Source organism: Hylobates moloch, unplaced genomic scaffold (genome assembly GCF_009828535.3).
Source record: "Hylobates moloch isolate HMO894 unplaced genomic scaffold, HMol_V3 SCAFFOLD_17, whole genome shotgun sequence".
Lineage (NCBI taxonomy): Eukaryota > Metazoa > Chordata > Mammalia > Primates > Hylobatidae > Hylobates > Hylobates moloch.
This window is the reverse complement of record NW_026652292.1, coordinates 78,255,921-78,281,413: the sequence shown is the minus strand read 5'-3', so window position 1 is coordinate 78,281,413 and position 25,493 is coordinate 78,255,921. Positions and strand designations below refer to the sequence as shown.

The 25,493-nt window shown below is 46.9% G+C and overlaps 3 protein-coding genes across 4 annotated transcripts; 1 reads left to right on the top strand and 2 right to left on the bottom strand.

The window, feature by feature from the left end:
- Positions 1–261: 261 nt before the first annotated feature.
- Positions 262–1,456, bottom strand: BLOC1S4 (biogenesis of lysosomal organelles complex 1 subunit 4). The gene has a single exon (XM_032135836.2). The coding sequence runs from the start codon at positions 1,414–1,416 to the stop codon at positions 751–753; it is 666 nt and encodes a 221-aa protein (XP_031991727.1). The 5' UTR covers positions 1,417–1,456; the 3' UTR covers positions 262–750.
- Positions 1,457–7,658: 6,202 nt separating this feature from the next.
- Positions 7,659–9,837, top strand: MRFAP1L1 (Morf4 family associated protein 1 like 1). Of its 2 annotated transcripts, none has more exons than XM_032135912.2 (2): positions 7,659–8,315; positions 8,895–9,837. In XM_032135912.2, the coding sequence occupies exon 1, from the start codon at positions 7,912–7,914 to the stop codon at positions 8,293–8,295; it is 384 nt and encodes a 127-aa protein (XP_031991803.1). In that variant the 5' UTR covers positions 7,659–7,911; the 3' UTR covers positions 8,296–8,315; positions 8,895–9,837. The 2 variants fall into 2 exon arrangements, with proteins under 2 accessions (XP_031991803.1, XP_031991802.1); XM_032135911.2 differs by having other exon boundaries at positions 7,662–8,310.
- A 10,629-nt stretch (positions 9,838–20,466) lies between these two features.
- S100P (S100 calcium binding protein P) lies at positions 20,467–23,942 on the bottom strand. Its single transcript, XM_032135914.2, has 2 exons — positions 23,586–23,942; positions 20,467–20,741 (listed from the first exon to the last, which is right to left on the bottom strand). Exons 1-2 carry the CDS (start codon positions 23,721–23,723, stop codon positions 20,592–20,594), a joined length of 288 nt encoding a protein of 95 aa, XP_031991805.1. The 5' UTR covers positions 23,724–23,942; the 3' UTR covers positions 20,467–20,591.
- Positions 23,943–25,493: the final 1,551 nt, after the last annotated feature.

Below are 25,493 nucleotides of genomic sequence, written 5' to 3'. Positions count from 1 at the left end.
ACCCACATATATATATATACACATATATATATATATATATATATACATACACATATATATGTTTGCTATGGACAAATGAAGACTGTGAGGTCATACTTTCAAATACAACTTTGGAATTAGTCACAAAAAATCAACATATTCTCAGAAATTGTCCCATTTCCTTTGGTTTACAATCCACGCTATACGAGGTTTAATATAATATTTAAAAATGTACCATTTACCCTAAAAGTAGGTTCTAAAAAACTGAATGACTATTAGGACTGAATAATAAGGCTTTAATGGCTCAATTTTCTTATGATTATACAAACATATAAATCTTGAAAAGGTAACGCCGCTTAGTAAAATCCATAAAAATAACAGTTTTGCCACAGTGCAGAGAAAAGTTCATTCAGTTTGACTCCCCATGCCCTCGCCAAGCAGCTTTCTGATTAGAGCTGGAAGACACAAGCTGCGTGCAGTGGCGACCCCGTAGTCCCAGCTACTGGGGAGGCTGAGGTGGAAGGATCACTTGAGCCCAGGAGTTTCCGAACAGTCTGGGCAACATACCAAGACCCTGTCTCTTTAAATTAGAAGACATAAAGTCTATACATTCTACACTGAATCATGAATATAGTACGGAGAGTTTGCAGAAAGTAAACTTTAAAATCCCACACTCCAACATCACATATGTCCATGAGCAGGATTTGCAATTCACTTCATACTGGAAGTAAGCACCCCAGCTGGGGTCCTCTTGCCGCAGTGGTCAGGCCGTCAGAGCTGAGGCCTTTCACTGCCACAAGGGAAGTAGTCTTCCGTCCGAAACAGGACGGGGGCTTCGTAGCCGGCTTGCTGTGGCCTCGAGGGAGCAGATTTGCTAAAGAGCGAGGGCACGTTCATCGTGTGCAGCAGCTTCTTGAACGCCCTGGGGAAGGCGCCCAGCTCGGCCTCGGCCTTGGTGACCTGCTCCTCCATCCTGGCCACGCGGCGCCCCACCATCCTCACGAAGGCCTCCAGCCGGTCGATCCTGCTGTAGATGCGCCGCATCTCGGCGGCCTTCGCGTGGATGCGCGGCACACCCTCGCTGACGACGTGGGACGAGTCGCCGCGAAGCATGTCCAGCATGCCCACGAACTCGTCCACTCTGGTGAGCAGGTCCTCCAGGCTCGCGTCCAGGGCCTCGACCTCGGGCCGCGCCCCGGCCCCGGCCCCGGCCCCGGGCAGCAGGCAGGCGGCGTAGCCCGCAGCGGCGCGGCGAAGCAGCGGCAGGTCGCGGCCCGGCGCCCCGTCCTCCGCGCCCTCGTCCTCCCACGGCCCCGAGGCGCTGCTGTGGCTCTGGGACACAGTGCCACTGTCCCCGCTCCAGGCGGCCCCCTGAGGCTCGGGCTCTTCCGCCAGCCCCTCCGGCGGCGCTCCGCCATCCGAAGAGCCACCCTCCATGGCCCGCGACCACCCGACTGTGCAGCGCTCGCTTCCGGCCTCCGCGCGCTCACGCTCACGCACACGCACGCACGCGCGCTCACGCCTTTGCTTCCGGCGGCCTGCGAGGGTGTCTGTGCACGCGCATCCACCTTTGTTTCTGGCCTCCCAGCGCGTTCACGCTCACGCATGCGCGCCGCGGTTTTCTCACGCCCGAACTCACAACCTTTTTTTTTTTTTTTTAAGCGAAGGTATAGCAGGAATACAATACAGTGCATATATTTTAAGTGTGCACATTGATGACTTTGTACACATCCATACAACCATGCATCTTCTACCCAGACCAACAGGTAGGACATGTCCAGCACCCATGAAAGTCTCCCTCCTGTCCTTCATTTCTTTTTGCTGTTTATAGTAAAATAAATGAGATAAGCAAGACGAAACACAAAAGGATGGACCTTGACGACTTTCGATGATTTTTTAAAGTCCTCAGCTTCGTCTGATTGCAAATGGTGTAAAACTAAGAAATAGTAATAGTTTCCAAGCAAATACCAAATCCAGGGTACTGCCAGAAAAAAACAAATATGAAGTTGAGATGTGACGGTTAAATCCTTTAAAATCTCAGAAAAAGCAAAGATGGTGCCTCAGGATACCATTCAGTTAGACTAACAGCTCCTTAAAGAGATTAATGGTGTGGTTCACAGAGTCCATCAATCAAACCACAAGGCCTCCAGAAGGCTTAAGCCTTGTTCGTCAGTATTAGCAGAAGCCCAAGATAGAGATGGACTTATCTCAAAGGGATTTGTAGGTAGCACTTTTGTCTAACGGAGTGAATCCTGATGAGATTCACAGGAGACCTATAAAGTTTTTTTTAAAGATAATTATATTGACACAAACATTGCAGATTGGACTGAAAGGTACAGGCTTTGGATCCCCTCTCCCCAAACTTCTACAAGCAGGAGTGAGACTGAGAAAAAGACTCATTGGCAAACACATGCTACATTTCATGAAAAAGGAAAGTATAACTCAGAGCATGAAACCAGGAGCCCAGATGGTGGAACTGGGAGTCATGGAGTCCTCGACCTTGAGACTGGATGGCAGAGTTACTGTGGGCTGGCAACTTGTTTGTACTTCCAATTTCCCCCTTTTTGAACAGGAGTTGTAGTGGCTATATAGTGGTAGTGGAGCAGAACAGGTCTACAGTGATTTTCCTGTGCCAGCCCCACAATTGTGTATTCGAGGCATGGGGGCAGAGAACTTGTCTCCTTAGTTTCAAAAGTCTACAGATCAAGAAGAATTGTACTCTAGGAGCTGAATTTAAGGAACTATGCTCAGAAAGCCTCATCTACATCTGATCTAATTTAGAAGACAAAATTCTGGACTTAAAGCTAATGTGACAATAGGAAAGTAATGCCTAAAACTACATGAGATTTTTAAAAATGTAACTTGTGGGGACCTTGGATAGAGGGGAGTGTGGTTAGCACGTTAAAATGGCATGAAGAATTGGTAGTCAGAGGGCAAACTGTGATTGCTAGCCAGCCTTCAAGATGATTCCCAGTGATTTCTTCCTCCTGCTATTCTCACTCTTGTGTATTCCCTCTTGTCGATTATGTACTGGACTTAGTGACTTCATTTGCTCATAATAAACTGAAAAAGACAGAAGTGATGATGTATGATTTGGACATTAGTTCATAAAAGGTAGTGTGGCATCTCTTTCCCTCCAACCTGCGAAAGGAAGATAAATCTTGGGGTCCTACAATCACTAAGCTAAAAGAAAAGTCAAGTTGGAAACTGCTTAGGGCAAACCTCCCTCACATTCTATTCACAGTCACTTCTCCGCTCACTGAGATAAATGCGTATCTGATTGCCTCCTTTGGAGAGGCTAACCAGAAACTCAAAATGGCCAGGTGCGGTGGCTTACGCCTGTAATCCCAGCACTTTGGGAGGCTAAGGTGGGTGGATCATTTGAGATCAGGAGTTCAAGACCAGCCTGGCCAACATGGTGAAACCCTGTCTCTATTAAAAATACAAAAATTAGCCGGTTGTGGTCGTACACACCTGTAATCCCAGCTACTCGGGAGGCTGAGGCAGGAGAATTCCTTGAACCTGGGAGGCGGAGGTTGCAATGAGCTGAGATCACGCCACTGCTCTCCAGCCTGGGCAACAGGGTGAGACTCCATCTCAAAATAAATAAATAAATAAATAGAATTAAAAAAAAAAAAAGAAAGAAACTCAATAGAATGCAACTATTTTTCTCTCATCTGCCCAAGACCTGGAAGCCCGCTCCCCGCTTCGAGTTGTCCTGCCTTTGCTTTGAATTGTCTCACCTTTCCGGACCAATCCATCGTTCATCTTACATATGTTGATTGATGTCTCATGTCTCCCTAAAATGTATAAAACCAAGCTGTGCTCTGACCACCTTGGACATATGTCATCAGGACCTCCCGAGGCTGTGTTACGGGTGCACATCGTCAACCTTGGCAAAATAAACTTTCTAAATTAACTGAGACATGTCTCAGATATTGGGGATTCACAAACCACTTGCTCTGGGGAAACCAGCTGCCTCGTTGTGAGCACCTCCATGGAGAAGCCCATATAGCAAAGAGCTGAGACCAACAGCTAGGGAAAAACAGCCTCTTTCCAACAACCACATGAGTAAGTCATCTTGGAAGTGGTACTCCATCCTCATTCAAACTCAGATATGACTGCAGCCCCAGCTGATAGGTTGACTGCAACCTCATGTAAGATACTAAACTGAAACGACATAAGATAATACTATGGTCTGAATGTTTGTGTCCTCACATCCAAATTCATATCTTTAAATTCTACCCCACAAGGTGATTGATAGGGTTTGGATGTCCTGCCCAAATCTCATGTTGAAATGTAATCTCCAGTGTTGGAGCTGGAGCCTGGTGGGAGGTGACTGGATCATGGGGACAGATTTCTCATGAATGGTTTAGCACCATCTCCTTTGTGCTGTTCCTGTGATGAGTGAGTTCTCGTGATCTAGTCATTTAAAGTGTGTGGCACCTCCTCCCACCTCTTGCTCCTGCTTCGGTCATGTGACATGCCTGCTCTCCTTTTGCCTTCTGCCATGATTGTTAAGTTTCCTGAGGCCTCCCCAGAAGCCAAGCAGATGCCAGCACCCTGCTTCCTGTACAGCCTGCAGAACCCTTAGCCAATTAAGCCTTTTTTCTTCATAAATTACCCAGTCTCAGATATTCCTTTATAGCAATGTGAGAACAGCCTAACACAGTGATGATATCAGGAGATGGGGCCTTTGGGAAGTGATCTGGTCATGGGGTCAGAGCCCTCATGAATGTGACTAGTACCCTTATAAAGGATATAAGGCCAGCTGCAGCGGCTCATGCCTGTAATTCAAACACTTTGGGAGGAAGAGGCAGGAGAATTGTTTGAGGCTAAGAGTTTCAGACCAGCCTGGGCAACATAGCAAGACCCCCGTCTCTAAAAAAATTTTTTTAAAACTGGGTGTGGTGCCCTGTGCCGGTAGCCCCAGCTACCCAGGAGGTAGAGGTTGGAGGATCACTTCAGCTCAAGAGTTTGAAGCAGTGAGCTATGCTCATTCCACTGCACTTTAGCCTGTGTAAAAGAGCAAGACTTTGTCTACAAGTAAATACACAAAAGATGTATAAGAGGGCCGGGCACGGTGGCTCACGCCTGTAATCCTAGCACTTTGGGAGGCTGGGGTGGGTGGATCACCTGAGGTCAGGAGTTCAAGACCAGCTTGGCCAACATGGTGAAACCCCATCTCTACTAATAATACAATAATTAGCTGGGCGTGGTGGCGGGTGCCTGTAATCCCAGCTACTCAGGAGGCTGAGGCAGGAGAACTGCTTGAACCCGGGAGGCAGAGGTTTCAGTGAGCAGAGATTGCGTCATTGCACTCCAGCCCGGGCGACAAGAGTGAAACTCCATCTCCAAAAGAAAAAAAAAAAAAGATGTATAAGAGAGACCCCTTGCTCCTTCCATCCTGTGAGGACACAGCAAGAAGGAACCGTTTATGAACCAAAAGACTAGCCCTCACCAGACAGAATCTACTAGCACTTTGATCTTGGACTTCCCATCCCGAACTGTGAGAAATAAATTTCTTTTATAAGCTGCCCACCTTATGGTATTTTGTTAGAGCAGCCTAAATGCACTATGACAGATAATAAATGTTTTAAAGCTGCTAAATTTTGGGGTAACTGGTTATGCAGTAATAAACCACTGAAGGAATATGCTACCATTTATTCATTTTATTTATTTATTCTCCTGCTGATGAACATTTGGATTAACTTTGGGGCTATTATAATAAAGCTGCTGTGAATATTCTTGTATATGTATTTTTATAAACAATTGCACTCAAACTCTCTTGAGTGTGTAACAAGGTGTCAATTTGCTAGAACAGAGGACTGGTATATGTTTAATCTTGGTAGACACTGCCAAATAGTTTTCCAAAATTATTGTAACAACTTACATTCCTATTATTATGTGCTGAATATATGCGTCGCCCAATATTTTTTTATGTTGAAGCCCTAACACCCAGTGTGGCTGTACTTGGAGTAAAGCAGTAAGGTTAAATAAGGTCATAAAAGTGGGGGCACGCTCCTATAGCTTCATGTTCTTATAAGAAGAGACACAAGAGAGCACTCTTTCCTGTACCCCCCGACACTGCATGCACAAAGAAGAGATCATGTGAGGACTGCAGCAGGAAGGTAGTCATCTGCAATTCAGGAAGACAGCCCTCAACTCCAGAAACCAAATTTGCTGGCACCTTAATCATGGACTTCTGGCCTCCAGAACTATGAGAAGATAAATGTCTGTGTTTAAGCCACCCGGTCTATAGTATTTTGTTATGGTGTCCAGAGTATACTAAGACATCCATCAAGGATGTATAAGAGTTCTAGTTGCTCCACATCTTCCCCAACACTTGGTATTGTCAGTATTTTAAATTTTAGTCATTCTAGTGGATGTATAGTGCTTCCTCATTGTGGTTTTTATCTGCATTTCCCTATTGAATCATGACATTGAACACCTTTTCATATACTTATTAGCCATTTGGATATTCTCTTTTGTTAAGTACTAGCCTGTCTTTTGCCCATTTTAAAATTTTGTCTTTTCCTTCTTGATCTGTAGGAGTTCTCAATATATTCTGTATATGAGTCCTTTGTCAGATATAACTATTGAAAATATCTTTTTTCACGGTGTCTTGCTCTTTCCCTCTTTATGTTCTTTTGATGAACATCTGCTAGAATGTTGGTGTTTGCAAAACTGTTTCACGTACATCATCTTACAAATCCCTCTTCCCGCTGACAGATATTCAGGCTGGGGCCATTGGTCTTCATCAAACTGGAAAACTGAAGCTCTGATCTGTGGCACTTCAGTAAGAAGGATCCCCCCTCACACTCACTACTAGTGTGGCACTGGGTGACTAAGCCTAGCAACAGACTTCCTCCATTCCACAATGGCATTAGGTTGGTGATCAAAATGTATTGACCATCAAAGCCACATTTACTAGGTCCTTGCTGACTTTCAGGACCCTGTGGAGGGACATAAAGGTGACCAAGACCAGAACCTGTCCCCAAACAGCCTCCAGTCTGGTAGAAGCACTTACGGACTAGAGAAGAATTCCTCTCTCTAAAGCATCCCCTAAGGCCCTGCTTGACGCCAGGCTGACAGGAGGGGCGGAGGACAGAACTGAAACAGAAGTGGCCCTTTACCTTGAAGACCTTACAGACTGGCGAAGAGAGACCAAAAACCACGGGCCAGAACCACCCAAGGCAGCGAGAGAAGTTCCCCCCAGGACAAAAGTATGAGCCAGGGGTGGGGAGGACAGAAGGACGAGTTCCATTCTAGAACAGTGAGCAGGGACTGTGGACCCACATTGCTTTGGGCTCAAATCACGACTTTTAGTGCGGTTTTTACCTCTCTTATAGGTTCGTTGTGAGGGCTAAGTGAATTCATATAAATTAATTCAAGCTTGTGCATGCTTAGCGCTGTGAACGCCAGCCAGTCTTATTCAAATATAGGGAAGGGAGGGTCACTTTTACTTAAAAAAAATAATAAAAGTAAAAGCCCTCTGAAGGGAAGCTTTAGATGAAGACGCGAACAAACCTGCCGCCACCGATCTAAATTAGAGGGCGAGGCGGGGCGCCGGGAAGCAGCTGGTGATGGACGTGCGCGCGCCCGCTACCAGGTCTTGCCGAAGGCGTGACCGTAAAGGGGCCCGGCTCTGTCGTGAAAAGGCCGCAAAAAAGCCGAGGGCGAGTTGACGGCTGCGACTCCATTTTGTAGGCCGCTTCGCTGTGTGCATCCACGGCGATTCTTCCCACAGAGTTGTGAAGCGAAAGGCTTACAATTAAAAGGAAGAAAAAAAAAATAAAGATAATTCGGGAGTACAATTGACAAAGCGTGTGGGTCGCTCAACCTCCAGCAGTAACTGCTGATCTCCAGTTCCTGGGGGGTTCCGGTGAGAAGAACGCCCCTACTGCGGTACTGAAGAAACGGCAGGAGGAGATGCGGCCCCTGGACATAGACGAGGTGGAAGCGCCTGAGGAAGTGGAGGTGCTAGAGCCCGAGGAGGATTTCGAGCAGTTCCTGCTGCCGGTCATCAACGAGATGCGCGAGGACATCGCGTCTCTTATACGCGAGCACGGGCGGGCGTACCTGCGGACCAGGAGCAAGCTGTGGGAGATGGACAATATGCTTATCCAGATCAAAACGCAGGTGGAGGCCTCGGAGGAGAGCGCCCTCAATCACGTGCAGCACCCAAGTGGCGAAGCTGACGAGAGAGTGTCGGAGTTGTGCGAGAAGGCTGAGGAGAAAGCCAAGGAGATTGCGAAGATGGCAGAGATGCTGGTCGAGCTCGTCTGGCGAATAGAGAGAAGCGAGTCTTCTTGAAGGAGGAGATCGGTGGTAAGGTCGGAAACTAGCTGGAGCTTGGATGGAACTCAGTAGTCGCCCTAAGCATGGTTAAACCGCGCCCTGTAAAAAGTTATGTTCTAGGCCTGCATCCCCCATTTTATTGCATCAAAAATTGAGCATTGGGAACAAAGTTGGGGTCAAGAGGAAAGAATGCGTGCTGGTTTTGTTAGGTGTTAGTATACCGTTTTTTTGTGGCCTCTCCCTCCCACACTGGTAATTAGAGAAAAATAACGGTAACTTCGGGTTTGTTTTTGTGAAACAAGAAAGTCAATTCTAATAGGGCAGTCGCCAGAAGTAGATCTGTCTAGGCACTAAGGGAGTTTGGGGAAAGCCAAGGAAGACGTAGGCCGTAGAGCACAGTGGAACGCAGGCTGAGAACGCAGGGAAAGAGAAATAAAGAGTAAAGCCAGAGGCCATTACCGGAATTTTCAGGATTGTTCTATGAGGTCTGTCAAGAGGACCGTGTCTCAAAGAAGTGGCATTCTTCTGGGTGGTTCACATTTATTTTTAACATCAGCATATGGAACTTTGAGAGTCAATGTCTTCATGGTAAATTTCTCCCAATTGTGCTTTAGGTTCACAGCTGAGGACTGTAGTCAACTGGTAAGGATGAACTGACACCTTGAGGAAACTGAAACAGCTTGTCATTTTCTCTGTTTTGTTTTTGTATGTTTTTTACCCCCATGTAACAGTCTCCCTTGTGGTCAGTGATTGATGACCTCATTGTGGATTTAGATCACCAAATGTGTTTGGTTCTGGAAATACAACTTTTGTCAAAGAAATACTCTCAGAAGAGAAATGGGGCTTAACTAAGTTGTTTTCGTGGTCACGTTTATTCTTGTTACTTCGCTGTGTTTTTGAAATGTCGGGCATGGCCTTGTATTTTGCTGTTATCTTTGTGACCTGATTGTTTTTTGGAACACTTCAAGACTTGGGATCAGAATCTTCCAACTTTAGAGGTGCAATGGAAGACGCTACACTACTTGGTTGAGCCTGGTGAAGAATGTATTAATGAGACTGCTTTGCATAAAGCTGGGAAGAATGAGAAGACAGTTGGAGATGGAAGATGGTTTTGTATATATTTTGGAACTTTAGTTCCTCTGTGAGACAAAAGAGGAGAGCTATGTTTTGTGGCACATTGTCTGATATATATTGTGTAACCTGTCAGGTGCGTTGATTTAGACAACATAGCTGACCTTTTATGACGAGGCAGTTTGAATAGGGACTATTGTAATACCCTCACACATTATAGGGGCATCAGAGAATGGCATCGAAGAGACAGTCTACAGAGAGCTTTAAGAGGCCGGAGAAAGGAAAAGACATTATCAGGGCCTGGAAAGTCTCTTCCAGTTCATCAGCGTAGTAGACCTGTCAGACTGGAGGTCAAAGTCAAACGTATAATAAGTGTTAATTTGCCTTGCAAAACAAAAACCTAAAAAGCCTTTTTTAAGAAATAAATTTTTTGTTCACATGACCAAAGCCCCTCCTGTGTGTGCTAATAAAAGAATCATAAACAAATTTGTTTGAAATGGATGTTCTTCGTTGAATGTCATCAAATGAGGTTGAACTGCTTGTAGTTAAAGGCTTACCAAGAGCCTTTAACCAAGAGGGAGAATTATTTCTGGAAGGTGCTATGGAGATGAGCTGACAGAACACTCAGTTCTGAAGAGAAAAACTTTCAGCCATCCTCTGGGCCAAGCTCCTGCTTTTCAGCAGCGGAAGTGTGTTTAGTCAAGTAGTGGGAATGTAACGTGCTTCATATCCTATCCAAGGCACTAGGAACGTAAAGGTAAGACATGGATGGGGTGAAGGTGTGGGACAGAAATGGAAACAAGGAATTGCGATATAGAGTGCGTGGATATCTTGTGGGAGCCCTGAGGCGGGAGTCAACTCTTCGTAGGGAAGTGTGTGAATTCAGAGCAGGTGACTTACCTGGGCCTGAAAAGTAGAAATGAATGAAGGCGTATAAGGGACAGGGATCGAAGTGAGCAAAAGCCTTTCGAGTTCCAGCACTGGGGAGATGGCCATTGAGCTGGATGTTAAGGAGTGTGGAAGGAGTTGTGGGAGACAGAGTGAAATTGGCAGGCAGGGCCAAGAGGTTTTCGTTAAGGAGTTAATTCATCTTCATAAGCCTATACTTCAGTGAGGTTTCTTCACCCTGGAATGTTTTCTCACAGAGTGCTAATGGATGCTCAGAGCCATAGCGTAGGCATGGTACAATCTCCAGAATTACTAAATCTAATTTCACAAAAATAGATACATGATCATCATAAGCTCAGATACATGTTTTGGATTAATGTGTAAAATAGGCATTTTAAAAATAAGTACCTGAGCACAGAAAAATCACAGAAGCTGTTTCTGGCTTTGTCGTGATATCTAAGATCCTTGCTCATGTGCCTGCCCATCTGGGTTCTTCAGTAAAAACGAGAAGTACAGTTGGGGAGCCATAATTTCTGATAATCAAGGGAATGGCTGTCACATCTGTAGTTTAGAAAGATTACCCAAGACTGCGTATGGATTAATGTGAGTTTGAGTGTGGGCTAGAAGATAGGGGCAGGTGCAGAAATAGAGATGGGAAGTGAGGGCCGAACTGGGGCAGAATGAGTGGGAAGGACCAGCTAGGCTTTTCTGGAGCCAAGACTTGGTGTCTTTCTGTATCAGTCAACTAGACTAAACTGCTGTAACAGTTCACCCCAAAGGCTTAGTGGCTTGCAACACCCGAGGATTTTTTTTTCTTATTCATATTGATGTATTAATACGTTGCAGGTGAGTTGTTCCATATTCTCTTAATTCCAGGAGCTGGCTGAAGGAGCAGCGGCTCTTTGGGATATTGTGGATCTTGATTGCGAAAGCTGTTATTTACAAGTTATCTGATGGATTTAAAAACATGCTTTGGGGGTGAAAAATCTGAGTCCTGTACATAAACACTCATAGACACACACACATACTATATATGTGCTATATACATACACATATGTGCATATATACTATGTATATGTATGTTTTTCCCCTCGATTGACCATAGATTATATTCATACATAGGATTGCATTTCATCTCTTTAGTATCCTAGGGTTTTTTGGGTTTTTTTTTCTAAGCCTCCTTCAAATTTAGAGCCTAAAGAGTGTTCTGAATCATTTTTGAGCCTTAGCTCTTAGGCAGAGCATTGTAGTGACAGGCTAATTGTCTTAACCCATGCTGTGATGAAAAAATAATTTAGAGACATTGAGAGTTTTGTCTCTATTTCCTATTTAACTTACACATTTTCCTTTCATTGAATGATGTATCAGTGGAATTTTCGGATCGGCTTCTGTTAGTAGCTCTGAAAGTGATTGGTCTGTCGTGTGTGAGTCATTCATGCCCAAACTCCTCTTGCTCTAAAATCTGAAATTCTGTGCTTTCTTCTGAAAGACTGGGCAAATTCCTTAACCTTCACTGGCATCAGCTGGCTAGTGATGGCTGAGTCTTCAATAATGTTTTGTTTGACTGCTTCAGCCCAGAGTTTCGTTTTTTCTGAAAATATTTTTAATGTGCAGTATCCGTATGGCTCACTATGCCACTTGTCTAGTCTCCGCTCAGCCTTACAATACCAGAGAGGTCTTCCCATGCCACTCTTTTTAAAATAGCACTGCCATCCCTTATTACTCTTTGTCTTCTTCTATTTTTTTTCACTACTTAATGTGTGATTATTTGTGCATTTTCTGACTTCTCTCTGTAGAATGTCAGCCCCTTGAGGGCAGAGACTTTATTCACTGCTGAATTCCTAGCACTTAGACCAGTGCCTGGCACCTGGTTGGTATCTAATACTCATTGAATGAATAATATGTAAATTAACTTAATTGTGTCTGCTACCAATGCAAATAGGTGAATTTTCTGAGCCAGAAACTTCAGTGTCGTTCTTGACGCCCCTCCTCAGCAGTCCCTTCTAGCACTAGTATGTTGGTTCTTCCTAGAATACACCTTGGATTCATCTACCTTCCTTCCTACCCCAAGCCACTAGTGTGACAGTCTCCTAACTGGCCTCCCAGCTTTCAGTTTTATTCCAATCCTGCTCCTTCACAAATTAGCTAGAATGAATTAGGTTATGTCAATTCCCTGCTTGAAACTTTTTTTTTGAGACGGAGTCTCGCTCTGTCTCCCAGACTGGAGTGCAGTGGTGCGATCTCGGCTCACTGCAAGCTCCGCCTCCTGGGTTCACGCCATTCTCCTGCTTCAGCCTCTCCGAGTAGCTGGGACTACGGGCGCCTGCCACCACGCCTGGCTAATTTTTTTGTATTTTTAGTAGAGACGGGGTTTCACCGTGGTCTCGATCTCCTCACCTGGTAATCCACCAGCCTCGGCCTCCCAAAGTGCTGGGATTACAAGCGTGAGCCACCGCGCCTGGCCTGAAACTCTTAAAAAAATTTTTTTTTTTGCCACAGATGTTTTTATTTATTCATCAGCATTAACTTAGCTCCTACTATATACCAGGCACTGTTCTAACTACTGAGAGATACAGCACTAAACAGATAGTCCAAAAGTTCTGCCCTCTGGGGATTCATTTTTGTTGTGGAGAAACACAATAAGCAAGGTAAATAAGTGCTAAAACTATTCATGTATTCAACATATGTAGTAGAATATATTCAAGAATTTCTGCCATGTCCAGAGCTGTCTCATCATAGTTTTCCTCAGTCACCCTAAATTTAAACGCCCTCCCTGGTCCTCTCCCAAATTTTAATCTTCAGAATGTTCCAGCTTTCCTGCCTCATGACTTGTCTTCCACCGCTTTGCAAACTTCCTCTAATACCTACCTCAACCAAGGTCTGGCTGTCTCTGAACCCCAGCCTCCACAGCCTCCACGTGCAACTCCCCAAAACACTTTCTGGGTTTCAGCTTTCTGGGTAAAGCCACAGAGAATATGGATACCGAGGTGCGTTCAGGGCTGCAATTTGTTAGGCAGTTGCAATTTCTTTAAAATGTGCTGTGTCTATGTTTGTATACAGTCAGTTCTCATTATTTGCAGTAGTTATATAAAGTCACCAAAAACACTGAATTAGCAAATACTATAATACTTCACTGCCCCTAAGGAAAATAGAGGATTAGGTTCCCACTAGTCCCTGGCTGCATTTTTCATCAACTGATCCATACGTAACCATGTTTAACCTTGTGTTTCTGTTTAAAGACATCGTAATTAACATATATTATTGACTCATTAGTTTTGAACTAAACCCCTGCAGCACTGTAACTCATGCCTCAGTAAAGCTTGTCTAACCTATTTTCTCTGTAAGGCACATCACAGCCGCCTTATGCTTAGGCACACTAGACAGTGCCTCAGCATGAGACTTGAGGGTCATTTTAAACAGCAAAATAACCAACAAAAAGCACCAGAATGAGAAAAATGTGGCACCGAGTAGACTGTGAAAAGGACACTTGTTTACAGAATGAGAGCTGAAACAAGAAGGCAGAGTCACCTTGTTTGACCACAACTGGGAATGTGCATGTCAGATGACTCAAATTTTTTGCTGCCCTGCACGTGTCTACAAATGACTAGCAAAGTGTCAAGAGTATTGATTTTGGGGTTACATGTAGATTTTAGAAAGTGAATGAATTTGCAAATACGAAATAATGAATAATGAAGATTGACAGGATACACACACACATAATGATATAGGTGTCCTGGTTGGGGAGTGGGAAGCCATATGGTGCCCAGATCAGGGCTCAGAACTCAAGAACGGTAGAGAAGGCATCCCCGTGGTGGGAAGGAGAGGGGCTCAGAACCTGGTGTGGGGGTCAGAGTCCTCTGAGCAGGGTGAAGAGGGTATCTGTGTGTGTATGATTTTGCTTTTTTTTTTTTTTTTTGGCATTGGATGGTCTCCAGTGTGGACAGACCAGATTTGAGCAGTGCGAGCAGGACATCCATGTGGGGGTGGGTTTGGGGGAAGGGAAATCTAGCCTGGGAAGTCAGAGCCCAGGCAGGGTGAGGAGGGAGTTCCCGAGGGGGTGTTCTGGGGCGTGAGCCCAGTGGGATGAAGAGAGCATGTACACATGGGGACAGCTGGTGCAGTTTGAGCAGGGAGAGATGGGCATCCACAGAGGCCAGTCGTTCACCTGACTCAGCCTGAGAGGCAAGGAGGGTGTCTGCGCGGGGGACAGACTGGTATGGGGTTCAGAACCTGAGCAGGGAGAAGGTTTCTGCAGGAGACCAGGTACCAGCAGAGGGAGAGAAATGTAAAAAGAAAACTAGAATAGACCCTGTAGTATTGTGTTGAAAATGGAAGTCTCTCTGTGAATTTGTGGTTACAAACACACACACACACTAGTTATCTATAAGATATAGAGCTATAGGTATGTGTAGCCATCTAAAGTTATGTATTATACTTACAAATATTCCCTACTTATTTCCATTAAGAGAGGCTGGGAGCAGTGACGCTTCAATAACAATGAGTACACCTAACTCCCAGATCTTGGCTTCTAAATAGCATTTTCCACTACAAGAAACTAGGGCTGCTTGGAGAAATGGCCAGTTCCAGAGCTAGGGCAAGCAAAGTACAAAATGTGTCCAGAACATCTTGTGATGACAGAAGGCAAGGATGTGTTCAGAGAATGTTGGGAACATGTCAGAGGGTAATAGAAGCCAGCTGAAATGGGCTCCCATTGATCAGATCAGGGACAATTTGAGCATCAGAACAAATAATGCTAGTAACAGGTTACAACCCACTGAATAATATGGGAAACCAGGAGTTCACAAATATGAATACATGAATAAATTAAATGCTTGATGAGAAACAGAATATATACACAGTTTCAAAATTCCTCTCTAAAAATACTTCTTAAAAAGTGGCCAGGCATGGTGGCTCATGCCTGTAATCCTAGCACTTTGGGAGGCTGAGGCAGACAGATCACTTGAGGTCAGGAGTTGGAGACCAGCCTGGCCAACATAGTGAAAGCCCGTCTCTACTAAAAATACAAAAATGAGCCAGGCATGGTGGTAGATGCCTGTAATCCTAGCTACTCAGGAGGCTGAGGCAGGATAATCGCTTGAACTTGAGAGGTGGAGGTTGCAGTGAGCTAAGATCACGCCACTGCACTGTCTCTCCAGCCTGAGAGACAGTCAGACTACGTTTCCAAAAAAAAAAAAAAGTATTCTTAAAAAGTGAAAAAAATAACTCTATAGTGGAGAAGCCTTTGATTTGACCAGTGGGAGCCCATTCAAGCTGGCTGGTGTCTCTTTTTGACATATCCCAGTTATTCCTTGAACACACCCTTGCTTTGTGTCACAGCCAGAGAGCTGTTCTAGATACATCTTGTACTTTCCTTGTCCCAGTTCTGGGACAATACGGCTATTTCTTCAAGCACGATCTTAAGTGAACAAAGTAAACATGATCAGCAATGGGACAACTTGAAATTTTGTGCCATCTGATATGATGCAATGAGTAGAACACTGCATCACTTCCAAGATATTCTTGCCAAAGATACATAAGCTGGGCCGAATCATGAGGAAACATCAGACAAATTTAAACTGAAGGAAATTCTACTTATGGGGGAAGCCTGTGATCTTCAAAACTGTCAAGGTCATGAAAGTCTGGGAAAAACTGAGAAACTGTACCTGATTAAAGAAGACCAAGGAGATTTGTCAACTAAATGCAGAAATGATGCTTTTTTCCTATAAAAGTGACCTTTTTGTTTCATAAAAGACATTATGGCCAGGCGTGGTGGCTCATACCTGTAATCCCAGCACTTTGGGAGGCCGAGGTGGGTGGATCATGAGGTCAAGAGATCGAGACCATTCTGGCCAACATGGTGAAACCCCATCTCTACTAAAAATACAAAAAAATTATCTGGGCATGGTGACGTGCGCCTGTAGTCCCAGCTACTCAGGAGGCTGAGGCAGGAGAATCGCTTGAACCTGGGAGGTGGAGGTTACAGTGAGCTGAGATCACGCCAATGCACTCCAGTTTGGCAACAGAGTGAGACTCCGTCTCAAAAAAAAAAAAAAAAAAAGACATTATTAGAACAATTGGCAAACTTGAATGAGGGCTTAAGATTCAATGGTAGTGATGTATCAGTGTTAATTTTCTCACTTTGATGGTGGCATGTGGTTATTAGGAGAATCTTCTGTGTAGGATGTACATGTAGCATTGAGGGGTGGTGCATCAGCTTATTCTTAAATCATTCAGAAAAATAGTTATTTGTATTGTACTTCTAACTTTTCCATAAGTTTGTTATTTCTGTACATTTCAAATTTTAATTCAGAATTGTTGGCCAAGTGCGGTGGCCCACACCTGTAATCCCAGCAGTTTGGGAGGCTGAGGCGGGCGGATAGACTGAGCTCAGGAGTTGAGTTCGAGACCACCCTGGGCAACATGGTGAAACCCGTCTCTACTAAAATACAAAAAATTAGCGGGGTATGGTGGCACGCATCTGTAGTCCCAGCTACTCTGGAGGCTGAGGCAGGAGAATCGTTTGAACATGGAGGTGAAGGTTGCAGTGAGCCGAGATTGCGTCACTGCACACCAGCTTGGGCTACAAAGTGAGATTCGGTCTCAAAAAAAAAAAAAAAAAAGAATTGTGCTTGTTGAGCAGTTAGGTAGGCCATGGCATCCCAGCACCCAAACATCTGACATTCTGGAGGGGTGGAAATGCGCTGGCTAGGTTACATAGGGAGCTTAGCCTGAGGAGCAATTCTGCAAGCAGCCGCAGGGGGCGCTGGCGAGAGCCCAAGAGCCAGAAGAGCCTCAGGTGGCTGCCGCTCCTACAGGCAAGCTTCACGAAGGAGACTGGCTGCCCATGGGTTTCCAAGCGGGGCAGTGGAGAAACACTTGGTTAAATATTTTGTTTAAAAAAGAATTATAGGCAAGGCGCGGTCGCTCACGCCGGTAATCCCAGCACTTTGGGAGGCCGAGGCGGGCGGATCAGCTGAGGTCAGGAGTTTGAGACAAGCCTGGCCAATATGGTGAAACTCCGTCTCTACTAAAAACGCTAAAATTAGCTGGGTGTGGTGGCGGGAGCCTGTAATCCCAGCTACTCGGGAGGCTGAGGCAGGAGAATCACTTGAACCCGGGAGGGAGAGGTTGCAGTGAGCCGAGATCACGCCATTGCACTGCAGCCTGGGTGACGGAGCGAGGCTCCGTCTCAAAACAATAATAATAATAATAATAATAATAATAATAATAATAATAATTCTGGCAGCAACCCAACTGTCCATCAGCAGATGAATTAGCAAGATGAATTAGCAATTAGCAAGTTTGGTGTATACACAGAGTGGACTATTCAGCCTTATAAAGGAAGAAATTTTGACACATGTTACAACACGGATGAACGTCGAGGACATGATGCTGAGTGAAATAAGCCTGTCCCAAAAGGACAAACCCTGTGTGATTGCAGTCATATGACGTTCCTAGAGTCAAATTCATAGAAACAGAAAGTGAAATCGTCAGGGCCAGCGGCCAGAGGAGGAGATGGAGAGTGAGGGTTTAGTGGGGATAGAGTTGTGGTTTTACAAGATGGAAAGGGTTCTGGAGACTGACTGCACCACAATGTGAGTATACCTAACACTGCTGAACTGTACACTTGGAAATGGTTAGAATGGTACATTTTATGTTGATGCCACTATAAAAAATTATCCTTTGATCCAGTAATCCTAGATAAAAAATGGAATTTGATTTTGAGAAATTATCTGACAATAAGACAAAGCTTTGGCCAGGCACGGTGGCTCACGCCTGTGATCCCAACACTTTTGAGGCTAAGGCAAATGTGTTACTTGAGGCCAGGAGTTTGAGACCAGCCTGGGCAACGTAGTAAGACCCCATCTTACAAAAAAACCCCAAAAGACAAAGCTTTATACATGAAAATGTTAATTGTAGCATACTTTCTAAAAACAAAAACAGGAACATACATTCTACAAAAATATGAAGAACAGTATCTTTAACAATGAGCAAACGATGGTACCCTCATTCCAATAAATTCCTTGCAGCCATTAAAAAATACTGTTTAGGGGCTGGGTGCATTAATTCACACCTGTAATCCCAGCATTTGGGGAAGCTGAGGTGAGAAGATCACTTGAGCTCGGGAGTACCAGATCAGCCTGGGCAACATAGTGAGATCCCTGTCTCCACAAAAAAATAAAAAACAATTAGCCAGGTGTGGTGGCACATGCCTGTAGTCCTAGCTACTCAGGAGGCTAAGGTGGGAAGATCATTGGAGCCCAGGAGATCAAGACTGTAGTGAGCTGTGATCGTGCCACTGCACTCGAGCCTGGGCAACAGAGTGAGACCCTGTCTCAAAAAAAAAAAAACCAAAGCAAAACAACAAAACAACAACAAAAAACCCCTACTGTTTGGACCTGGCTTTTGCTTCATGCTGAATTGATATAAACTCCAGAGAAGTGACTGTGGACTTTACCTCCAGGAACGAGGCATCTGTATGTAGCCTGCTCAGAAAACCCTGAACAGAAATCAATGATGGAGCACCATGGGAGGCTGGTCTCCTGGGGCAGGGAACTGAATTCCAAACCAGACATAATCTCCCATTTGGTGCAGGGCAAGAAGCTAGGATGAAATGAAAGAAAGATTAAGGAGAGATGAAAGAAAAATTGAGGAGGGATGGGCCCTGTTGTCTCCATAAGGAGAGGTCAGGAATTACCAAGACCTGTCAGACATAACCCAGCAGCCGGAGGAAGTGGCACGCTGTTGTTTTCCTGCTCCAGTAGTCTCGGTTCTTAGTCACAAAGCACAGAAATCCAGCCTAGGTGATTGATTTACAAAATACTTGTCTCCTTTAAGAGTCCTGGAGGACGAGGTTCATAGCTACGTAGCCAGAAACCTCTCATATGGCGCTGCTGCAAAACCCATAAGAGGTTTTTCAGGTCTCTGCCTGTTTGTGTCAATTGTCCGATTCGAAGTCTGGGGTGAGAATAGAGTCTGGGAGAGCCCAGGTCAGGTGCCTGCATCCCAGCTACGACAGAGGCTGGGGAGTGAGGGCTCTGCCTCCCCCCAAAACTGATAAGCTGGGTGGTTTGTCATTTATAGGACCGTTAACTAATTTGTTAAACAGCAAGAAAAAAGAAAAATAGGCTGAGCGTGTGGCTCATGCCTGTAACATCTACACTTTGGGAGGCTGAGGTGGGAGGATCATTTGAGCCCAGGAGTTCGAGACCAACCTGGGCAATATAGCAAAACCCCATCTCTACAAAAAGTTAGCCAGCTGCAGTGGTGTGTACTTGTGGTCCCAGCTACTTGGGAGGCTGAGGCAGGAAGATTGCTTCAGCCCAGGAGTTTAAGATTGCAGTGAGCCTCGAGACCATCGTGGCTAACACGGTGAAACCCCGTCTCTACTAAAATATATAAAAAATTAGCCAGGCTTGGTGGCGGGCGCCTGTAGTCCCAGCTACTCGGGAGGCTGAGGCAGGGGAATGGCATGAACCCAGGAGGTGGAGCTTGCAGTGAGCCGAGATCGCACCACACAGAAAGATCCGTCTCAAAAAAAAAAAAAGTATGTTACTTTGCCAGGCACAGTGCTCACACCTGTAACCAAGCTTTGGAGGTTGAGGTGGGCAGTCACCTGAAACAGATTCAAACCAGCCTGGCCAAAACATGGTGAAACACGTCTTATAAAATACAAAAGTACCAAGTGTGGTTTTGGTACTTGGGAGGCTGAGGCAGGAGAATCGCTTGAACCCAAGAGGCAGAGGTTGCAGTGGGCTGAGATGGCGCCTTTGCATTCCAGCCTGGGTGACAAGAGCGAGACTCTGTCTCAAAAATAAATAAATAAATAAATAAATAAATAAATAAATAAATAAATAAATAATAAAAGTATGTTACTTGAAAAAAACATGCTGTTTGGAGAGATGGAGGGGCCCAGGTTCAATGAGTGGCTACGTGACCAACTAAATGAATTAAGAAGTAGATGAATACATGGATGTGTGTACCTGAGCCTCCCTTAGGTCCAGGACATGGTGGCATTCACACAGCCAAAGGTGGGACTGTGTCTCAGTGGGCACTCAGAAGATGGCCAACAAATGGATTTTTATCAACTGCCCTGTCTTCTTCATCTGTCTCACCACTGTAGGCAGGCAGTGAGTAATGAAATGACAAATTTAATTCGTGAATTCTGTTTTGTGGGGAGAGGACACTGAGGTTTTAAGGAAATAACCAGTTTCTCTGAGACCAGGATCATTTCATGAGCATTTATTAATCAGAGGTACACGAGCATGCTCAGCCTAGGGGAATAATTGCCAACAAATGCTTTTGGGAAGCCTGGGACCATGGCTCTGCCAGGAATCTACATCTCCAGGGCATCACTTGAGTCCTGCCTTCTCAAAGTACTTGTGACAGGCAGACGTGATTGCAGCCACGAACACGATGAACTCGCTGAAGTCCACCTGGGCATCTCCATTGGCGTCCAGGTCCTTGAGCAATTTATCCACGGCATCCTTGTCCTTTCCACTCTAGAGGAGAGAGAGGCCCAAGGTCAGCAGTGAGAGTGCCTGTGCAGGGCTTCAGCCTCCACCAAGCACCACTGCTGGGCAGGAGCAGGGCACCCACATCTGCGTCACCTTTGCTGTCATTCAGGCTCAGGGCCAGGGCCAGCTGTGCATAGCAGACACATGGCATCCCTGCCCTTAAGAACTTGTGAGCTGCCTTCAGCTATCTGGCATGACATGAACTAACTTGTAATGTTTTTAGAGCGAATTGGAATTGTGCTCTGCGAGAGCGAGTTTCATTTTGAGTTTTTGCAGGGGTTTGTCTTTGGATTTGTAATGTGCTTTACAGTGATGGATGCTCTCAGGAAATGCGTCCAGTCTTTGCTCTATTTTTTGTGCACTGCTAACTTCATGGGCATCCCATCTTGTGCTGGGACTGAACTAGCTGCTTACACAAACAGGAACTCCTCAACACCACCAGACACGGCAGAGGCATCGCCCTGTTACAGATGAAGATGATAAGGCCCAGAGAGCCCAAGGGACCTGCCCCGAGGTCACACAGGGAGCCGGGGAAAGCCAGGGTTGAGCCCCAGGTGTGGAGCGAGCACGGCGCACCCTGAGCCCTGTTCTTCCTCTCTGCTTGGGTACCCTGGCTTGGGGTCCCAAGCTCTCAGGTCTTCTTTGAGAAGGCCAGGCCAGCAGGGCTCTCAGAGCCTGCCTATGTGATGACAAAGCGTTCTCACTATGGGATCAAGCGGGACCAGGATGCAGATTTGAACAGCAGCAGCAGGGGGTGCTGAGGACCCAGCCCTGGGCCAGAAAGCCGTGTGTCCAGGTGGAAAAAAACACAATTAAAATTGGTAGAAACAGATCGTCTGACCAAGACACAACTGCGTGCATGAAGACCTTAGTGACAGCATGGTTTGCAATAGCAAACGTAAGGCAGAGAAGTACAAATTCAATAGCAAACAAATAGTGGTATGGCCACGTCACAATACCCTGCGGCCATTTCAAGTGATGTTTACAAAGTTTGTAGCCAGACAGTCGCCTCGTATTTACAAAGCTCCGACTGTGCGGGGCGCTGGGCTGGGCATGGAGCAGATAGGGCCACAAGGCCAGCCCAGCCCTGCCCTCAGGCGGACATTGTTCTCTGACTCCGGCTTTGCTGGGCTTCAGCAGCATCCAGAGGGAGGGCTGAGAAGGGCACCCGGGGCCTCCCCGAGGTGATTCTAATGTAACACAGGTTTAAGGACCCCCAGCTTAGCCATTGGTTCTCAAAGTGTGTTCCCAGGACCCCTGCACCTGCCCCTCCCCACACCCCAGTGTCTTGGATCAAAGACCTCATGGGTTCAATTCTCATACTTTGATCATTATCAGAACACCCCGAGCCCCAAGCCCAAGTTCCCAGGATGGGGCTGGGGTGTTTAATGAACATCAGAGTTTGAGAATTTATGCTGTAATGTTAAGCTCAAAAAGAAATTACATTGCATATAAATCTCACTCACAGCAATGTTCATATGGGGAAAAGGCTGGAAGGGAGGGGAAGCATCTGTATTCCAGGGGGGATTTCTTCCCTCCATATTTATCTATTTTTACATTTTCTACCAAAAACAGAACTTTATTTTTAAAAGATATCTTTACAGAATTCACATTTAGAAAACAGAACTAGGCCAGGTGTCGGGGCTCACGCCTGTAATCACAGCACTTTGAGATGTCGAGGCTGACGCATTGCCTGAGCACAGGAGTTTGAGACCAGCCTGGGCAACATGGTGAGACCTTGTCTCTAAAAAAAATACAAAAGTTAACCAGGTGTGGTGACATGCACCTGTAGTCCCAGCTACTTGGGAGGCTGAGGTGGGAGGATCACCTGAGCCCAGGGAGGTCGAGGCTGCAGTGAGCCGTGATCCTGCCACTGCACTCCCGCCTGGGCGACAGAGTGACATCTTGTCTCAAAAAAAAAATAAAAAAGAAAGAAAGAAAAGAAAAGAAAATAGAAGCAATATTCTGAAGTGTTTCATGTCTTTGAAGTGATTCTAGGGCTGAAAATGTCAGGCTTTCATTTTTGATTATCAGCACCCATGTGGGTTAGCCCCTTAGACAGCAGGTAGGCAGAGTCTGGTGGGGCCCTAAGGGGAGGGGAAGGAAGGAAGAAAGTGAGGGAGTGAGAAAGCAGGAGAGGACAGGGGTCAAAGAGAAGGGGGAATGGAGAGGGGACGGCTTCTGTTCAGCCCAGCCAGAGGCTGCCCTGGGCGGAAGGAACCTGGTCCTGGCCACCCCGAAGGGCCTTCTGTGAGGCTCAGGCCAGTGACTCCGCCCTGGCGGGGAGCCCAAGGGAGGTCCGCAGCTCTGCACAGACAGGTGCCAGGATGGAGCCTCCTCCTGTCCTTCCTGCCGGTCCCACCAATACCAGGCAACAAGGGGCCTGGGAATGGGAGCGGGGAAGGCGGGCAAGTGGGAGGTGGAGCTGGGGCCTTTATGGCCAGCGGCCTTGGAGGACAGCCCCGAGGGCTGGAGGGCTTGGTAAACTTGCAAACGGCGGCCCTGGATTGCATTCCGCCCCTGCCCCCACCGCACAGGTTTGAGTCCCACTCTCCCACCAGGCCTGTCACAAATACACTGGGGTCAACTCCATGTTTCAAGGATCAAGCTGACCACACCCTCTCCCTGCTCAGATGCTCCGGCGTCCCCTGCCTTGATGCCAAGGTGGGTCCATTCCTTGGCTGGGCTTCTAGGGCATTTCAGGATCTGTCCCTCTTGCCTCTGAGCCCCTTGACCGCCGACCCCACCGCAGCTCTCGGCCCTCTGCCTGCCACGCCTTCCCCCTCTTCCCCAGCCCCCGCTGAGGCCAGCACTGCCAGCCTGGCTCACCTGCAGGAAGCCCGGTAGCTCCTTCTCCATCAGCACCTTGAGCTCCCCCTTGGTCAGGGTCTGCGTGCTGCCCTCGCTGCCCGAATACCGGGAAAAGACGTCTATGATCATGCCCATGGCTGTCTCCAGTTCCGTCATGGTGCTGGATTCAGACCCACCTTCCTCCTGGGGGCTGGCAGGGCCGAGAAAATGTCCCACTGGCAGCCTCTTGGTGCTTTATAAGGCAGCCTCATATTGACACAGAGGGTGGGACAGTGGAGTTGGGACATTCAGGAAGTCCTGCCCCTCCCCATTCATGTGCTCAGTTCTGATGAAATGCATCGCTGTGATAACCTTTCTGGAAGCTTTCTCCCAGCCAAGGCCCAGGGTGTGGGCTGCCTCCAGGCATCCACATTTTACGGTGTTCACCTGTGTCTCGGTGCCATCACTGAGCCACAGTGGTGTCCTCATTCCTGGCCCTCCCTGGGTAAATGGGCACGGGGTGTGTGTGGAGTGAGTGCTGACTCCATAGCCCTTTGTGCCAATATCAGAGTGTGCTGGCACCCAGCGTGCTGACACAAGGAGACATCTGAGAGTGAATTCACATGGGCATGTGTGTGAACACAGATCTGCCCCGTTGCCCCTTTCTTAGAACACCCTGTGTCCTTCAGAGGCCCAGCTTCCACCTCAATCTCGCTTGCTCCTCCCCTGTGGGGCCAAACGGAAAACTCCTTTTCGTCCTCTGGGAGTTCACTGAAAATCAACAGGCAAAAGGCAGATGAACAGGAGAAGAGCATAACAGATGTATTTGATCGTAGCTTATGTGGCATGGCAGCCTTCACGATGAAGACCCAAAGATCTGGGGGGAAACTGTCCATGTTTATAAACATAAAGACAGTTCAGCAACGTATGGAACTATGATTGGACACAAAAGTAAGGCCAGACACTCATAGACCGAGAGGAGAACCTGGCAGAGCCTGTCGGGTCAGATTCCCGGGGTCTTCTCTGAGCGGCTCTCCCTCCTTCTAGGTGTGGGGCAGGACCCTCTCTGGAATGGAGCTCTTATGACCTACAGTCAAATAAAGCAGGCCAGAGGGTTTCTTTAGGCTGGTTTCTACACGGAAAGGGGAGGGAGTGGAGAACTGGAGTCATATTTCTGGGTTTTGTGGCAGGGTTTGGGGAAGCCTCTCAGGGGAGAAGGAGGGGCTGGAGACAGGAGGGTGGGAGCAGGACACAGAAACTTTTGCTTCTGAGGCTTCCACGTTGGGGTGTTGATTTTTGAGCCCTGGCACTTACCAAACCCAGAGCACCCACAGGGCTTAGACAGCACGAAGGCTCCTGGGACTCTGGGCAGAGTCAGGGACTCTGGCCTCAGGCATGGCCGCACCCCTCCCTGTCTCTATAGCGGAGGTACCGTACTCAGAGGGTCTGTGCATGGGAGGCTGAGCGAGTCCTGGAGGGCACAGAGGTAAGGAGCATGGAGGTAGGGCCTGCGTTCACATCCTGTCCCAGTCAAAGTAGGCCCACACTCAAAGGCCTCTCTCTCCGTGGAGATCTTCCAGAGTGTCAGCCTCCAGCAAGTTCCCTAACCTCTCCCAACACAGCCTCCACCAGCACATGGGCTGAGACTCTCCCTACGGGGCTGTGGCTCAACACAGAAAAACTTTGGTGTGTGATGGGAGCAGCAGGTCTCGCAAGAGCCGGCTTTCTCAGAACACACTGCCTCTGCCCAGGTGTCCTGCAGTGGCGGCTCAGAGTGGCCCCACTGGTGACCCCTTGGGGAGCAGGGACAGGTCCATTCTGCTCACTCCGGAGCTGGGCAGTTCCCTCTTGGGATAAGGTTGCACAGCACAGGCCACCATCCTACCACCTCAGCCAGAGGAGTGGGAGAGAGAAGGAGGCTCCCTACCCCAGAGGCAGTGCTCCTCA

Bases quoted from the DNA above. Each gene is read 5' to 3' on its own strand.
- MRFAP1L1 (XM_032135912.2), top strand. From the start codon at position 7,912: ATGCGGCCCCTGGACATAGACGAGGTGGAAGCGCCTGAGGAAGTGGAG.
- S100P (XM_032135914.2), bottom strand. From the start codon at position 23,723: ATGACGGAACTGGAGACAGCCATGGGCATGATCATAGACGTCTTTTCC. The intron at 20,742-23,585 runs GTGAGCCAGGCT...TCTCTCCTCTAG, and splicing joins AGCTACCGGGCTTCCTGCAG to AGTGGAAAGGACAAGGATGC.
- BLOC1S4 (XM_032135836.2), bottom strand. From the start codon at position 1,416: ATGGAGGGTGGCTCTTCGGATGGCGGAGCGCCGCCGGAGGGGCTGGCG.